Source organism: Lontra canadensis, unplaced genomic scaffold (genome assembly GCF_010015895.1).
Source record: "Lontra canadensis isolate GAN:19392208 unplaced genomic scaffold, GSC_riverotter_1.0 scaffold12, whole genome shotgun sequence".
Classification (NCBI taxonomy): Eukaryota; Metazoa; Chordata; class Mammalia; order Carnivora; family Mustelidae; genus Lontra; species Lontra canadensis.
The window spans coordinates 17,708,450-17,726,971 of NW_022631006.1; the positions used below are offsets into that span (position 1 = coordinate 17,708,450).

The 18,522-nt window shown below is 36.2% G+C and overlaps 1 protein-coding gene across 4 annotated transcripts in view; it reads left to right on the forward strand.

Annotated features, from left to right (window-relative positions):
• The window catches only part of UBR1 (ubiquitin protein ligase E3 component n-recognin 1), a 147,162-nt gene that overhangs the window by 86,134 nt on the left and 42,506 nt on the right, over positions 1-18,522 (forward strand). For all 4 annotated transcript variants that reach the window (XM_032856700.1, XM_032856702.1, XM_032856703.1 and 1 more), the window contains exons 26-32: positions 849-948; positions 2,110-2,219; positions 6,014-6,100; positions 7,437-7,618; positions 15,754-15,959; positions 17,367-17,460; positions 18,215-18,364. In XM_032856700.1, coding sequence (XP_032712591.1) covers positions 849-948; positions 2,110-2,219; positions 6,014-6,100; positions 7,437-7,618; positions 15,754-15,959; positions 17,367-17,460; positions 18,215-18,364 — 929 coding nt within the window. The remainder of the gene's footprint in view (positions 1-848; positions 949-2,109; positions 2,220-6,013; positions 6,101-7,436; positions 7,619-15,753; positions 15,960-17,366; positions 17,461-18,214; positions 18,365-18,522) is intronic.

Below are 18,522 nucleotides of genomic sequence, written 5' to 3' on the forward strand. Positions count from 1 at the left end.
TTGGTAGCTATAACTAGGTATTTATTTAACTTAATTTAAATTTAATTAATTTAATTTAATTAGTTTTCTTTCTTCCTTGGCTGTTATTGGCTGGAGGTTCTAAATGCTGGTCATACCATATGCGTATCTCAGTTTTTGTTATAACAGCGGTAAATACATGACTAAAAATTTCAGGCCATGGAGAGATATTTGAAATCAAAGGTTAAAATTTCTAACCCTACCCCTAGTGTCCTACCTAGGAGGTAACCACTGTTAAAGGTTTGTATCTTCTGGAAATCATTACACATTAGCATGTACTGCCCTGTTTCATTCTTGATAGATGATTGTTCTGTTGCATGGATATGTATAGTGCGTTTAACCTGTCTCCTGTTACTAGACATTTAGGTTGTTTCCAGGTCTCTGTACAGCACTAAAATGAATATCCTTGTACAAATATCTTTGCATACTTGAGTGTATCTGTCATATTGATTTCTAATACTAGGTCTGTATCTTTACATGTTGGATAAAGATCGTCGCTGGCCTTCAAAATATTATACCAGTTACTTTGCCATCACCAGTGTGGTGAAAAGTGCCTGTTCCCAGCACCTCAGCCAGCTCTGTATTTTACTAAACTCTAAAATTTTTGCCACTCTAATAGGTGAAAAACAGGATGGTCTTGTTTCAGTTCACATTTCTTTAAATGAGGTTGGACATTTTCATATGTGTATCTTTTCACTTTCTGTGAACTGCTTGTTCATAACCTTTGCCCCTTTTTTATCTGTCAGATTGCTTATTTTTTTTACCTTCATTTAAAGTATATTTACCTGAGGAAGCACAGTTTTATAGATCTTTTCATATTCCTCTTTCAGGCATTTCATATTCTGGCATTGGGGTTACTAGAAGAAAAGCAACAGCTTCAAAAAGCTCCTGAAGAAGAAGTGACATTTGACTTTTACCATAAGGCTTCAAGTATGTTTTAATATTAATTTTCAGCATAGCTTCAGCTAATTACCAATTTGTAAGTGAAAGTTTAGCTCTTACGGAGTGTTGATCTACCACTCCTTAAAAAATAGACAATCCTGGGACGCCTGGGTGGCTCAGTTGGTTAAGCGGCTGCCTTCGGCTCAGGTCATGATCCCAGCGTCCTGGGATCGAGTCCCACATCAGGCTCCTTGCTCGGCAGGGAGCCTGCTTCTCCCTCTGCTTCTGCCTGCCTCTCTGTCTGCCTGTGCTCGCTTACTCTCTCTCCCTCTGTCTCTGACAAATTAAAAAAAAAAAAAATAGACAATCCTGAAATTAAGACTTTCCCTAGCATCTTTACTTCTTAACTCTTTTCAACAGTAAAAATAGATTTTTAATCCCCTACTACAATCTTTTTTACTCCTTAAACCTCCTCCTTTTTTTGAGTAGGGATGCATACATCGATGATTTCTTACTTTCATTCTTTGTCTCAGTATTACAAATATTTACTACTTACCAACCATAACATTCACACTACCCATCTGTAGAAGATACTTATGTTCCTGAATGTAAAATGATTGTAGACATCTGAGTGAATGACAGTGTGTTTGTCTTGCACTGTTTTCTTCCTGTCAGAAAAGGTAGGTTTAAATTAGATTGTTTTGAAGATGTATTTTGATTTATTTATTAAATTAAGATAGTTTCATCAAAGCACATTCCAGGGACATTGATTACGAGACCAATAGGAAAAAGGTATCTCATATTTTGTTTCTAGACTGTATTTTTAGGTCCTTGAAGACAGCATAAACCTCTTCAGTTTATGACCATAAAAAGCCCCCACTTTCATATTTTTGGAAGCCTTGTTTCTCATTAACTACTTTTACTAGATAGTGAGCCAAGTGGAGGAAAAGGGAGAGTCAGATCATTAAAGGTAGCTTTGACTAGCAGTCCCAGTGGAAAATGTATTACAAGTTCTAAAATAATTCAAGTTTTTCAAGTTGTTTAATTCAGTACTGAGTACTTTATGTCATTGCATATTCTTCTGTTGAAAAATTAATGTAGTTAAGGAAGTGATTATGAACTTTGGTTATCAATGTGAATAACATAACACTAAAGATTATAATTTTGACGATTTTTGTTTATGATTTTAACTTTTGTGTTTTAAAAAAGGATTGGGAAGTTCAGCCATGAATGCTCAGAATATACAAATGCTTTTGGAAAAACTCAAAGGAATTCCCCAGTTAGAAGGCCAGAAGGACATGATAACATGGATACTCCAGGTGAACTCGATAAATAAACTGTATCATATCTTGGTTTAAAGATTGAAGAATCCTCTGTCTGTAATGTTAAACCACTCTTCTCCAATTGTAAAGTCATTTACCACTGATTTCATTGGTCACTCACATTTTTTCATGTTTTAGTGGAAGGTTTTTTTTTTTTTATAAACTAAGATTTATTCATTTGTGTCATTATTCAGTCAGCCTCTGTTGCATGCCTATTATGTGCCAGGGTCATTTCTGGACTCTGAACAGCACAGATAAGGTGCTTGCTGTCATGGAGCATACACTAGTTGAGGTACAGGCAGTGCACAAGAAAAGGATAATTCAGTAGAGGATAGAGGGTAACTTCAGATGGGTAATCTGAAAGGCCCCTTTTGAGGCACTTGGGTGGCCCAAATTAAGTTGGCTAAGCATCCATCTCTTGGTTTCAGCTCCGGTCATGATCTCAGGGTTGTAAGATCAAGCCCCTTGTCGGAGTCTACACTCAAGGTGGAGTCCTGCTTGAGATTCTCTGTCCCTCTCCCTCCACTCCTCTGGCTAGTGCATGTTCTCTCTCTCTCTTTCAAATAAATAAATCTTAAAAAAAAAAAAATCCTCGTTTAGGGGGATAACATTGAAACTGAATGACATGGAGCCAGACTTTAAAAAATCGGGAGCAGTATTCCACAAAAAGGAAACAGCACTGCAGAAGCTCTAAGGTGGCCAGAAAGAAGGCCAGTATGACTGAAGCACAATGAGGGAGGTAGAGGAAGGTAGGCAGCAAGGTCACAGGAGCAGCCAAGAGTAAGATCATATAGAACCTGACAGGTGAGGGTAAAGTGGTAGATGTTATTTTTGAGGACAGTGGGAAACTAGTGAAGGATTTTAAGTGATATAATCTGGTCTCTACTTCTGTAAAATCACTGTGGCTCCTGTGGTGTAAGTGGATTATAGGGGACAAGAGTAAAAGCAAGGAAACTATTACAATACTGCTGCAGAGGGATACCTGAGTGGCTCAGTTGGTTAAGCATCTGCCTTCAGCTCAGGTTGTGATCTCAGGGTCTTGGGACCAAGCCCCATGTCAGGCTTCCTGCTCTGCAAGGAGTCTGCTTTTCCCTCTCCCTTTACCCCTACCCCCTGCTTGTGCTCTCTCTCACTATCTCTCTCTCTCAAAAAAAAAAAAAAAAAAAAAAAAAGTAATAAAATCTTGAGGGATGCCTGGGTGGTTCAGTCAGTTGAGCCGCTGCCTTCGGCTCAGGTCATGATCCCAGGGTCCTGGGATCAAGGCCCATATCGGGCTCCTTCCTTGGCAGGGAGCCTGCTTCTCTCTCTGCCTTTGCCTGCTTGTGGTCACTCTCTCTCTCTATCTGACAAATAAATAAATAAATAAAATCTTAAAATAAAATAAAATCTTGAAAGAAAGGAAAAAAAGAAAACTGTTGCAGAAATCCTGTTGAGAAATGAGCATGACCAAGACTCAGATGCAGATGGTGAGAAGCTGAACTGATTCAGGGATAATCTGGTGGCAGAATGTATAGAATTTGCTGATAGATAATGGTGGAAAGGGTGAGGGAAATGAAGGAGCAAAAAATGACTCGAATTTGGAGCTTGAACTGTTGAGTGGAAGCTGCTGCCTTTGGGAAGGAGTGAATAAGGGGTAGGGAGAGAAGCCAAGGAATATTACCTTAATGGGAAACCCTCCACATGGAAATGTGAAACCAAGATTATGGAGCTTCCCCTGATTGTATTAAAAAAAAGATTCTGATGTGGTAAGCAAGATAACTGTTTTGATAACTAGAATATGGAGTGATTATTTTCCATATTCATATCAATTGGAGGTTTTTGTACTGATTTGTACTTCAAGAAGTCAGCTTTTTTTGTAACTAGAGATACTCCTTAAACATGCTTGATATAAGATAATGATCTTAAGGTTTCTCTTGGAGTAGAATTCACAAGTATTTAGTATTTGTGTTAAATTTGCCAATATAATCATTTTAAAAATATAAAATCAAAACATAAGTATTCAACTCTTATTAAGAAAATAAATTAGGGGGGCATCTGGGGGCCCAGTGGGTTCAGTGTCTGCCTTCAGCTCAGGTCATGATCCCAGGGTGCTGGGATCGAGCCCCGCATTGGGCTCCTTGCTTGGTGGGGAGCCTGCTTCTCCCTCTCCCTCTGCCTGCTGCTCCCCTTGCTTGTGCTCTCTCTCACTCTCTCTCTGTCAAATGAATAAATAAAATCTTTTTTAAAAAAATAAAGGTGCCAGGGGGGCACCTGGGTAGCTTAGTTGGTTAAGTGTCTGCCTTTGGCTCAGGTCCTGATCCTGGGGTCCTGGAATCGAGCCCCAAGTCGGGATCCCTGCTCAGCATGGAATTTCCTTCTCCCTCTCCCTCTTCTCCTGCCCCCAGCTTGTGTGTGCTCTCTCACTCTCTCTCTCAAATAAATGAAATCTAGAAAAGAAAAGAAATCGGAGCATCTGGGTATCTCAGTCAGTTCAACTCTTGATTTCAGCTCAGGTCTTGATCTCAGGGTTGTGAGTTCAAGCCCCACCTTGGCCTCCACAGTGGGCATGGAGCCTATCTAAAAGAAAAAAAGAAGGAAAAAAAATTGAACTGCATTTAGTTCAACATTTATATTCTGTAAATACAATGTTATCTATTGGAGATCCATTTCCAAATATTTATTTTCTTTTAGAACACCAAAGTTTGGGGTGCCTGGGTGGCTTGGTTGAGCAACTGCCTTCGGCTCGGGTCATGATTCTGGAGTCCCGGGACTGAGTCCCATATTGGGCTCCCTGCTCAGTGGGGGGTCTGATTCTCCCTCTGACCTCCCCCTCTCATGCTTACTCTCTCATTCTCTCTCTCTCAAATAAATAAATAAAATCTTTAAAAAAAGAATACCAAAGTTCATTATCAAGATATACAAAAAGTACAAATATCAGTTCTTATAATCATTGCATATTTCCCCCAAATGTTTAATATAAAGTTGTGTTGTAAGATCCTTGTGGGAGGTTTTTATGCTTGAGAATGAGACTCCAAAATATAAACAAATTTTGGGGAGGTACCATCCTATTGCTGAAACTTTGATTTTTGTTAAAAAGAATGAGACTGATCTATATAAGCTATTATGGAAGTATCTCTACAGATAATTGTTTAAGTGAAAAAGAGATAGGAAATGGTATATATGATAGGGTTGCTTTTGATGAGAATATATAATATAAAGAAATATATATTCTGATAATGTTTTTTCTGGCAAAAGGAGAGGGAGAGAGAGAATCTTAAGCAGGCTCCACACCCAGAGTGGAGCCCCACACGGGGCTCGCTCTCATGACCCTGAGATCATGAACTGAGCCCAAATCAAGAGTTGGATGCTTAACTGACTGAGCCACCCAGGTGCCCCATAATAATCTTAATTTTGGGGAGAGCAACTGGCATTAGGAAAAGAGGATTTCACTTTCCATTTTGTATTTTTGTCTTTATGTATCTTTGTTCTAAAAATGTTATTTTAAATTAAAGAGAATTTTTTTCTCCTGACAAAGTATAAATATGCTCATACCTGCAGATGAAATCAGCAGGTATGCAGCCTCCTCCTTGGCTATATTGCTCATCAACTGGGGGAGGTTTGGCATAGTCAGGAGTCACTTTTTATATGCTTGAAATATTTATATAACTGTTTACATGTGTAACTATTTGTGTGTGTGTATGTCAAATTTAAGTCTAAGACATTTGTGACATATGACTAAATCAAATTAGTGAGTTTTTCTGGTTTCTGGTCAGTCTAACCAAATCTTTTGACCTTTCATCTGTTTGTCATAGATGTTTGACACAGTGAAGCGATTAAGAGAAAAGTCTTGTTTAATTGTGGCAACTACATCAGGATCAGAATCTATTAAGAATGATGAGGTAATAACATTATAATAATGGTGATCTTCTTCTCTGTCTTTGAACTTCAGTGGTGTAAGAGAGCTGCTGCTTTTTTGTTAGAAGGAACCTGTAGTTTATGAGATGTCCATCTTCTTTTGCTTGTGTTTCTATATTACAGAGATTAATGGTATTTGACATACAGTTGTCCAATATAAAATATGTATTTTATAAAAGCAGAGGAAATTGATGTACAATGGAGCTCTGTTGGAAATACCATATTTTATTAATTTTTAAAATATTTTAATATCTGAAATTGGGGTATAGCCTATAATTAATGACTTATAATTTTTTTTTTAAATTTCTTTCCAGCGTAACAGTATTCATTGTTTTTGCACCACACCCAGTGCTCCATGCAATACGTGCCCTCCTTAATACCTACCACCTGGCTCCCCCAACCTCCCACCCCCTGCCCCTTCAAACCCTCAGGTTGTTTTTCAGAGTCCATAGTCTCTCATGGTTCACCTCCCCTTCCAATTTCCCTCAACTCCCTTCTCCTCTCCATCTCCCCATGTGTCCCCCATGTTATTTGTTATGCTCCACAAATAAGTGAAACCATATGATAATTGACTCTCTCTGCTTGACTTATTTCACTCAGCGTAATCTCTTCCAGTCCCGAATGACTTATAATTTAATCAGCAGCATTCTTTTCTTAGCACAACATAGGATAATGGTAGATCTTAGATTTAATGAAGTCCGGTAATATTTACATTACAAAGTACTATAATATAACAAATCAAGTTTTGATGATTCTAATCTTAAAATTATGAAAATACTACTACTTGTGATTTTTTTTTATTACTTGTGATTTTTAACTATCCCTCCTAAAAGAAAAACACTGGACTTAAGTTAGATAGAAATAATAAAAAGACACCATACATCTCAGTAATATGTTTAAGTTCTCAGTTTTAGCACTGCATCTAGCAGTAAGTGTTAGGTTTCTAGTAGTAACTGTTAGATATCATCAAGTTGGGTAAAATTGATTAAATGTCATTGATTGAATGATTGAGTTATGATTTAAAAATTTTTTCTTCTAACTTTATTTCTTACTCTACCTGCATTGAGTATGAAAGACAATTTATTAGATATTCAAGGTACTTGTGCCTTTTACATTGAATTATTGAAATAACCAGAAGAGTAATTAGTTGTGTGATATATGGAGCCTGCGTGCTCATTTTGAGACATCAGATTACATCTAGTCTTAAGTGGTAATCAAATTTCATCAGATTTTAACTCTAGGGAATTTTTCCTGACTGAACAATATATGTAAATTTCAACAAGGGATCTTACCTAATTTTTTGTGATTTCTTAATACCAGATTACTCATGATAAAGAAAAAGCAGAACGGAAAAGAAAAGCTGAAGCTGCTAGACTGCACCGCCAGAAGATTATGGCTCAGATGTCTGCCTTACAGAAAAACTTCATTGAAACTCATAAACTCATGTATGACAGCACCTCGGAAATGTCTGGGAAAGAAGACTCCATTATGGAGGAAGAGAGGTAAAACCAAGCAAAACTAGAAATTAGCAACTCAGTTTTGTGGAGGGAAAATGACATATTCATTTTAAATAAAATTTTTCCAAAATACATTTTATAATAGGAGAAATTACATATTTTTAAACTAGGAAAGGTACAGTGAAAGCTCTTAAGGTACCTAATGAATATAAATTTATGTTCATAAGCAGTTCAAGTGCATAGTAGTTTGGTGAGAGGCTTTATGCACAAAAAGATACAAAAATGGGAATGGCAAAAATTGAGATCAACTTCTGTTATCTTGTATGCACAGGCTCTTTTTTTTTAATGTTAAAATGTAGGTACTAATTGTACTTTTTGTTTCTTTGAACTTATAAATTTTCTTTTATATTAACATATATGTTGCAGAATATATTACATAATGCACAGACTCTTAGATGCACATTTATGTATCAGTTCAAATATATCACATCTTTTTTATGATACCTGCTAAAAATGACTGTGGTTATTACAAATTGAAAAAAATATTCTTCACTTGAAAAAGGTGGTTTGTGTTCATTTTTTTTTCTTAAAGAGAAAGAAGACAATGCCCATAGTTGTGGTCATGGATAGCACAGTAGAAAATGGGAATCAGTAAGTCTGGTGTTCTGGGTCTCACTGTGGTGTGCTTTTGGAGAAATCAGTTATCCTGCTGAGGGTCACACTTTGTGGGAGGTTACATAGATATACTAAGAAAAGGAGACAAAATAAGGGTACTTTTAAAAGCATTCCAATTTAAAATATTATAAATACCTCCTATGCTTATTTTTAAAAACAAGCTTCCATTGCTCTTTAAACAATGTGTGTTGTAGATAGTTTTAGGAAATTCTGCCTTTGCAGTAACAGTAGTAACATTATCCATAATGCATCTGTAGTCCTGAAGTTGAATATGCTAACGAGGACCCTAAGGATGAAGACTGTATATTTTAAAGATTAAAAAAAGATATGAAGGTAAAGGTATCCTTGGGTGATGATAGTAATAAAACTAGAAATTAATGCAAAACTTAAACAATTAACAAGTTCCAGCCCTCTAGATATTGCATATTAGCAACATACTGGTTAGAAAGTAATGAAAAAATTATGAGCAACTTTACACCAGCAAATTTGACAATCTGGAAGAAATGGATGCATTCCTAGAGACATATAAACTACCAAAACTGAACCAGGAAGAAATAGAAAACCTGAACAGACCCATAACCATTAAGGAGATTGAAGCAGTCATCAAAAATCTCCCAACAGAGAAGATATTTGTAAACGACATATCACATAAAGGGCTAGTGTCCAAAATCTATAAAGAACTTAGCAAACTCAACACCCAAAGAACAAATAATCCAATCAAGAAATGGGCAGAAGACATGAACAGACATTTCTGCAAAGAAGACATCCAGATGGCCAACAGACACATGAAAAAATGCTCCATATCACCCGGCATCAGGGAAATACAAATCAAAACCACAATGAGATACCACCTCACACCAGTCAGAATGGCTAAAATTAACAAGTCAGGAAACAACAGGTGTTGGAGAGGATGTGGAGAAAGGGGAACCCTCCTACACTGTTGGTGGGAATGCAAGCTGGTGCAACCACTCTGGAAAACAGCATGGAGGTTCCTCAAAATGTTGAAAATAGAACTACCCTATGACCCAGCAATCGCACTGCTGGGTATTTACCCTAAAGCTACAAATGTAGTGATTTGAAGGGGCACGTGCACCCGAATGTTTATAGCAGCAATGTCTACAATAGCCAAACTATGGAGAGAACCTAGATGTCCATCAACAGATGAATGGATAAAGAAGAAGTGGTATATATACACAATAGAATACTATGCAGCCATCAAAAGAAATGAAATCTTGCCATTTGCGACGACGTGGATGGAACTAGAGGGTATCATGCTTAGCGAAATAAGTCAATCGGAGAAAGACAACTGCCGTATGATCTCCCTGATATGAGGGAGAGGAGATGCAACATGGGGGGTTAAGGGGGTAGGAGAAGAGTAAATGAAACAAGATGGGATTGGGAGGGAGACAAACCATAAGTGACTCTTAATCTCACAAAACAAACTGAGGGTTGCAGGGGGGAGGGGGGTTGGGAGAGGGGGGGTGGGGTTATGGACATTGGGGAGGGTATGTGCTATGGTGAGTGCTGTGAAGTGTGTAAACCTGGCGATTCACAGACCTGTACCCCTGGGGATAAAAATATATTTTATGTTTATAAAAAATAAAATAAATAATTATTTAAAAAAAAAAAATCTCCCAACAAAAAAGAGGCCAGGGCCTGACGGTTTCCCAGGGGAATTCTACCAAACATTTAAAGAAGAATTAATACCTATTCTTCTGAAACTGTTCCAAAAAATAGAAATGGAAGGAAAACTTCCAAACTCATTTTATGAGGCCAGCATTGCCTTGATCCCAAAACCAGACAAAGACCCCATCAAAAAAGAAAATTACAGACCAATATCCTTGATGAACACAGATGCGAAAATTCTCACCAAAATACTAGCCAATAGGATCCAACAGTACATTAAAAGGATTATTCACCATGACCATGTGGGATTTATTCCTGGGCTGCAAGTTTGGTTCAACACCCACAAATCAATCGATGTGATACAATACATTAATAAAAGAAAGAACAAGAACCATATGATACTCTGAATAGATGCTGAAAAAGCATTTGACAAAGTGTACAGCATCCTTTCTTGATCAAAACTCTTCAAAGTGTAGGGATAGAGGGCACATACCTCAATATCATCAAACCCATCTTTGAAAAACCGACAGCGAATATCATTCTCAGCGGGGAAAAACTGAGAGCTTTTCTGCTGAGATCAGGAACATGGCCCGGATGTCCACTACCACTGCTATTCAACATAGTACTACAAGTCCTAGCCTCAGCAATCAGACAACAAAGAGAAATTAAAGGCATTCAAATTGGCAAAGAAGAAGTCAAACTCTCACTCTTTGCAGATGCTATGATACTTTATGTAGAAAACCCAAAAGACTCCACTCCAAAACTGCTAGAACTTGTACAGGAATTCTGTAAAGTGTCAGGATATAAAATCAATGCACAGAAATCAGTTGGATTTCTACACACCAACAAGACAGAAGAAAAAGAAATTAAGGAGTCAATCCCATTTTGCCCAAAACTGTAAGATAGCTAGGAATAAACCTAACCAAGGAGGCAAAGAATCTGTACTCCGAAAACTATAAAGTACTCATGAAAGAAATTGAGGAAGACACAAAGAAATGGAAAAATGTTCCATGCTCATGGATTGAAAGAACAAATATTGTGAAAATGTCTATGCCATCTAAAGCAATCTACACATTTAATGCAATCCCTATCAAAATAACATCCATTTTTTTTTCAAAGAAATGGAACAAATAATCCTAAAATTTATATGGAACCAGAAAAGACCCCAAATAGCCAGATGAATGTTGAAAAGGAAAGCCAAAGTTGGTGGCATCACAATTCTAGACTTCAAGTTCTGTTACAACTGTAATCATCAAGATAGTATGGTACTGGCACAAAAACAGACACATAGAACAGTGGAACAGAATAGAGAGCCCAGAAATAGACCCTCAACTGTATGGTCAAATAATCTTCGACAAAGCAGGAAAGAATGTCCAGTGGAAAAAAGACAGTCTCTTCAACAGATGGTGTTGGGAAAATTGGGCAGCCACATGCAGAAGAATGAAACTGGACCATTTCCTTACACCACACACAAAAATAGACTCAAAATGGATGAAAGGAATCCATCAAAATCCTTGAGGAGAGCACAGGCAGCAACCGCTTCAACCTCAACCGCAGAAACTTCTTCCTAGAAACATGGCCAAAGGCAAGGGAAGCAAGGGCAAAAATGAACTCTTGGGACTTCATTAAGAACAAAAGTTTTTGCACAGCAAAGAAAACAGTCAATAAAACCAAAAGACAACTGACAGAATAGGAAGATATTTGCAAATGACAGATCAGATAAAGGGCTAGTCTCCAAAATCTATAAAGAACTTATCAAACTCAACATCCAAAGAACAAATAATCCAATCAAGAAATGGGCAGAAGACATGAACAGACATTTCTGCAAAGAAGACATCCAGCTGGCCAAGAGACACATGAAAAAGTGCTCGACATCACTTGGCATCAGGGAAATACAAATCAAAACCACAGTGAGATACCACCTCACACCAGTCAGAATGGCTAAAATTAACAAGTCAGGATACAACAGATGTTGGAGAGGATGCGGAGAAAGGGGAACCCTCCTACATTTTTGTTGGGAATGCAAGCTGATACAGGCACTCTAGAAAACAGCATGGAGGTTCCTCAAAAAGTTGAAAATTGAGCTACCCTACAACCCAGCAATCGCACTACTGGGTATTTACCCTAAAGCTACAAATGTAGTGATTTGAAGGGGCATGTGCACCCGAATGTTTATAGCAGCAATGTCCACAATAGTCAAACTATGGAAAGAACCTAGATGTCCATCAACAGATGAATGGATAAAGAAGATGTGGTATATATACACAATGGAATATTATGCAACCATCAATAGAAATGAAATCTTGCCTTTTGAAACGACGTGGATGGAACTAGAGGGTATTGTGCTGACCAAAATAAGTCAATCAGAGAAAGACAATTATCATATGATCTCCCTGATAATGAGGAATTTGAGAGGCAGAGTGGGAGTTTTGGGGGGTAGGGAAGGAAAAAATGAAACAAGATGGGATCGGGATGGAGACAAACCATAAGAGACTCTTAATCTCACAAAACAAACTGAGGGTTACTGGAGGGAGTGTGGGTATGGAGGGGGTGGCTGGGTTATGGACTTTGGGGAAGGTATGTGATATGGTGAATGCTGTGAAGTGTGTAAGCCTGACGATTTACAGACCTGTACTCCTAAAGCAAATAATACATTATATGTTAATAAAAATAGCTAATAAAAAAAGTAGTGAAAGAGATTACCATATATTTATCCAAATAAGAGGATATAAGCAAATATGTGCTCAGAGTTAATTAATGGCCTTAATACTTTTATTATTTATTTTTTATTATTGATTGATTGCATACATAAAATTATTATGTTCTCATTGAAAACAATTCCAATAAAATATTAAGTTCCCTTTGACCATCCTTTACATAAGTCTTTCTGCACAGATAATCACTGTTAATAAGTAACTTGTATTCTAAACTTATTTCTGTGCATTTATTTATGTGCACTTAAGTGATTTTGTTTTGTGTTTTTTAGTAGTTTATTTTACCTTGACTTTTGTTCTACAGATTGGTTTTTTACTCAGTGTCTTATAAATCTTCTCATGTTACTGTTTATAGATCTGTGGTATAGATTCTACATGGTTCTTTTTTTTTTTTTAAATATTATTTATTTATTTATTTGACAGACAGAGATCACAAGTAGGCAGAGAGGCAGGCAGAGAGAGAGAGGAGGAAACAGGCTCCCCACTGTGCAGAGAGCCCGATGTGGGGCTCGATCCCAGGACCCTGGGATCATGACCCGAGCCAAAGGCAGAGGCTTTAACCCACTGAGCCACCCAGGCGCCCCAATTCTACATGGTTCTTTATGACTACTGCATTATAGTCCCTAGTGCGTATATATATTTTATTTATCAGACTTTGGGTGTTTAAGTTGATTTTCCCTTATTTTCCAGTTTTCCCTTGTTATAAACATGTGTCAGAACATATTTTTATATTTGCCTTCTTGTACAGTTGTATTAAGTACTTCTCAAGGGTGGAATTAATATGTGAAAGGGCTGAGTCATAATTATTTGAAATTTTGATATTGCCACAATGTCCTACAGAGTGGTTTTACCAGTTCCTATTCCCAACAGTGTTTGAGAGTTCCTATTTCCTTCATTTTTGCCAATACTTACTATTATTGGTACTTGAAAAAATTAGATACTATCAACATTATAAATCTGTGCCAGTCAGAATTTCCCTGATTACTAGTTAGTACTAGGTTGAGCATCTTTTCATAAGATTGTTCACTAGTCTGTTGTGTTTTGTTTTCTGGGAATTACCTGTCACTATACTTTGCCCATCTCTGTTGGGTACTTTGCTTTTGTTTTATTATTGATCTTTAGAAGTCCTTTAAAATTATGGGTACTAAACTTTGTTGCATGTTTCCCATATTTTGTCCCTAATTCTTTAGCACTGATTATGAAGTTTAGCTATAGAGAAGTTTTCAGTGTTAATAAAGACAGATTTATCAGTCTTTTAGAGTTTTAATTTTTTGTATCTTAAAAGGCTTTCTCAGTTCCAAAGTCACAAATGCATTCTCTTACATTTTTTAAAATAAAATTTTAATTACATAGTTATATTGATACATTTTCCTTTTAAAAATCAAATGTTAGGGGCACCTGTGTGGCTCAGTGGGTTAAAGCCTCTGCCTTCTGCTCAGGTTTAAGCCCCACATTGGGCTCTGCTCAGCAGGGAGCCTGCTTCCCCCCTCTCTCTGCCTGCCTCTCTGCCTACTTATGATCTGTGTCTGTCAAATAAATAAATAAAATATTTTTAAAAAATCAAATGTTAGACATGAAACTTAAAGTTCTGTTTGAGTACTGGCCTAAATCCAATACCCCTTTCTGCCCTTCCTCAGAAGATATTCTGGTCCTAAGTTTTATGTTTGTCCTGTCAGAATAGCTATTATGCTATTACAAACAAATATATGGAACTATAGAAATTATATAGTATCATTCAGTCTTTTTGTTTTATTTGCAATAAGTGGTATTGTGTATGTGTCATTGTGCAACTTGGCATTTTCACTTGGAAATCTATGCAGTATGTTCTTACATACAAAACGAGCATAGTGTTCCTCAGTCTTGGCATTTGGGCAGCAGTTCTTCTTCATGCTCCATGAATTGCAGGACAGTTAGTATCTCCAGCTCCTCATCCACTCATTCCAGTACTGTCTCCCTCCCAGTCCTTATGATAACCAAGAAAATAAACCTTGCCCCACATCTTGCTGAACACCCCCTATGAGGTTGTAGCACACGTAGCTTTGTAAACTGCACCTTTTAAAAACTACATAATATTCTGTATGATATAATTGCATTTACATTGATGATGAACATTACATTACATTACATTGATGATGAACATTTAAGTTATTCCCAGTTTGTCGAACGATTTCTGACATTTCAGGGAGCTTCTTGCTCAGGTAAAGCAGAGCATGGTTTATGAAGTCAGATCATGTGGGTTAAATCCTGGCTTTGCTATTCATAGTGATGAGTCATTAGGTAAGTCTCTTACTGTCTCTAGGCCTCAGTTTCTTCATCTTAACAATGGAAGGTAATATTAGGACCTACTTCATAGGATTGTTGGAAAGATTAAATGAGTTAATGTAATGTAAAGTATTTGAAATAGTGCCTCACATCGTAATTAGTGATTTATAAATATTTGCTATTATTATATTATTATTACACACACTGAGTACATACTAAGAATTGCTAAATCATTAAGATATAAGTTTTTATTTTAATGCCTACCAAAATAGAATAGAAACTTAAATGCCTAATTAGAGGGAATGGATAAAACTATAACCAGCCCATATAGTAAGAGTACTGTGTAGCCATTAAAAACAATGTTTCTGAAGAAATTTTAATGACATGAGAAAACAACTAAGATATAAGTGAATACAGGATGCAAATCTATATATGTAATATGATCTTAATTATGTATAAAGAATGTTATAAATAGAAAGTCAACTGGATGGGAATATACAAATGGTTATCTCTAGGTTGTGAGTGTATCATGCTTTTTGTTTTCTTTTTTATACTTTGTAGATTTTCCAAAATTTCTTAGTAAGCATGCATTACTTTTATAATCAGAAAAAAACAATAACCCAGCTTCTTGGTTCAATAAATTTAGTATAATTATATAGTCTACTTTGTGATCTGCTTTTTTTGCACTTAGCAGTACAAAGTGTATTTTCTAATAAGCAAATTAACTGATAAGAGTCAGGAAAATCAAGGGGAAAGATTTTAAGCTAATATTGCTAAGTTATCATTTTTATTTTACTATTTTTGTTCTTAAAGTTCTTACCCTATGGTTACTTAAAATCTACCAAAATATAAAGACAAGTGACCAAAACATGTGTCCTCACTTCTGGTCGTTTCTCTTGGTAGCACCCCAGCAGTCAGTGACTACTCTAGAATTGCTTTGGGTCCTAAACGGGGTCCGACTGTTACTGAAAAGGAGGTGCTGACATGCATCCTCTGCCAAGAAGAACAAGAGGTGAAAATAGAAAATAATGCCATGGTATTATCGGCCTGTGTCCAGAAATCTACCGCCTTAACCCAGAACAGGGGAAAACCTATAGAACTCTCAGGGGGTATGTATTATTTAATAAATATCCTTTTGAGCATTTCTTTTCGTATTTATGTGATTAGAAAAAATATTGAAGGAAGTTTGGGAATGAGACTGTATTTAGCTTTACTTAGATCACATTTTATCCATGTGTAAGATGGACTCTAGGTCCATGTTGGCTCCTCTGTTTTATTTTTTAATTTTAATTTTTGTTATACTTGGCCACACTGCTTAGTCTGTCTCTATCTGCCTATCTCCGTTTCTCTTTGCTGAACCTTTTAAAGGTAGGATGCAGGCATATGACTTTCATCCCTGAATATTTCCACATGCATTTTCTAAAATTAAGAATAATCTATTATATATCTATCATACCATTATAACATTTAAAAAGATGAATAATAATTCAGGACTGTCACCTAATGTCAAATCCATATTTGGATTTTCCCAGTTGCCCTCAAAATATCTGTGTTTTTTTTTTTAGCTAGACTTTTCTCTTTTTTAGGATCCAGATATGTTTGATGCATCACCTTTATTATGTCTATTTTAGTCTAATTTAATCTAAAATAGTCACTTAGCCTTTTTTTTATGATAATTTGTTTGAAAAAATACAGACCTATTATTTTGTACAGTGTCTTACATTGTGGATTTGTCTGATTGTTGTCTCAAGATTAGGTCCATTTTAAAGGTTTTCTTGGCAGGAACACTAGGTAATTTTTTTTTTTTTTACATTGTATCAGAGTTAGCTGCTTTATAATATACCTTGGAATAATAGTAATAATAATGATGATTTTTAAAAAAAGACTAACATTTATTGACTACTTACTGTATGCCAGGCACTGATGAAGTGCTTTTTTGTGTATTTACTCACTTAATCCTCACAACAACTCTTTGAGTTTGGTACCAGTACTGGCTCCATATACAGATGAAGGAACTGAGGCACGGAGAAGTTAAATAATTTGCCCAAGGCTATGAGTTATATGTAATGAAACCAGATTTTGAACCACTTTCGTCTTTGCTTTTATCCAGTAGATTATAATGCCTTAAAGATCCCTTAAAAAGTAATTGAAATTACTGTTAAAGTTACAAAAGAAAATTGTTTGAATCATAGAAAATCACTTCAATAAATAAGACAAAGAACTTAAACCCAAAGGTCAGGTTAAAAATGCAAATCAAAAATACAAGTTGTCGTTAATTCATTTTAATTTTGAATACTACCTAGAAGTCCAGGTTTTACTTTTCTCTAAAGTTTTTATTTACTCTTAAGAATATATCTCCTGCTGTCATGATACTGTGACAGTTTAGTTGGACATTCCTAAGAAGGTTTATGGTTAAAAATTTAGACTTGATAATCTCTTTCCCTTTTTTTTTTTTCTCATTTTATGACCATGGGGGAGATGAATACATACCTCCTATTTTTGTCTTCCTGTACCAGAAATTGTGGACCCGCTTTTTATGGATCCAGACTTGGCATATGGAACTTACACAGGAAGCTGTGGTCATGTAATGCATGCAGTGTGCTGGCAGAAGTAAGTTGTCCTTCTGACATGTTCTTGAAAGAAACTAGAAATAATTGAAGTTCACTAAAGGCCACAAAAAGGCATGTTTTCTCATGTCTTTCCTTCCTTTTTTCCTTTTTATGTGAATAATTGAGCAGTTTTAATTACCAGTTTTGTTTGCATGATACTCATCACCTTTAGAAATAGGTGTAAAAAGTTACCAACTTTAAATGTTCACTACCCTTTGTACTTCTCTCCATAAGCTAGTTACTCTTGATCAGTATTTGTATAAAAGAAGCTGTAATCTTTCTTCCTAAAAAATCTCATTTCCTTGAAAAAATGCCTTTGAGATAAAATAGGACAAATTCTAGTTCCACCTCTAAAAGAGAAAAATTCAGAACTATAATTCCTAGGAAATCTTCATATAGGTTTCACCCTTTTGGCATTATTAAAATACACAATTTTCCTGTAACAGCCTTTACTACTATAGTTGGCTGTTGGAAATGAGGGAACTAGTGTCTACATTGTATTTCCATGCTGTTGAGTTAGGAGCCACGTTATGATTCAGTAGAATTATTTTAAATTTGTTTCTGCCCTGGTCCTCTTCCAGTTTGCCCCCAAAAGAATGGTTATTCTATGTCTTCTGTAATTGTACCTTGGGTTTTGCGGCATGTAGATGCTAAAGATGTTTATTGAGGCAAAAACTCCAGATTTTTGTCACTTGGATTAAAGATTAAAGATAAATGCATTGTTCTAAATGGACACATGCCTTGGAATTTTGCAGGTATTTTGAAGCTGTACAACTGAGCTCTCAGCAGCGCATTCACGTTGACCTTTTCGACTTAGAGAGTGGAGAATATCTTTGCCCTCTTTGCAAGTCTCTGTGTAATACTGTGATCCCCATTATTCCTTTGCAACCTCAAAGGATAAGCAGGTATATTTTAATTCACGTTTTGGTTAATTTTTTAAAAAGCTATCTTTAATCCTTTCATTTGTGTCTGTTTTGATTGCTAGGGTTTTTTTGTTTGTTTGTTTTTTTTTTTTTGCTATTTAATGTAATACTTTTTCTTTTCAGAACTTGCATTCTACTTT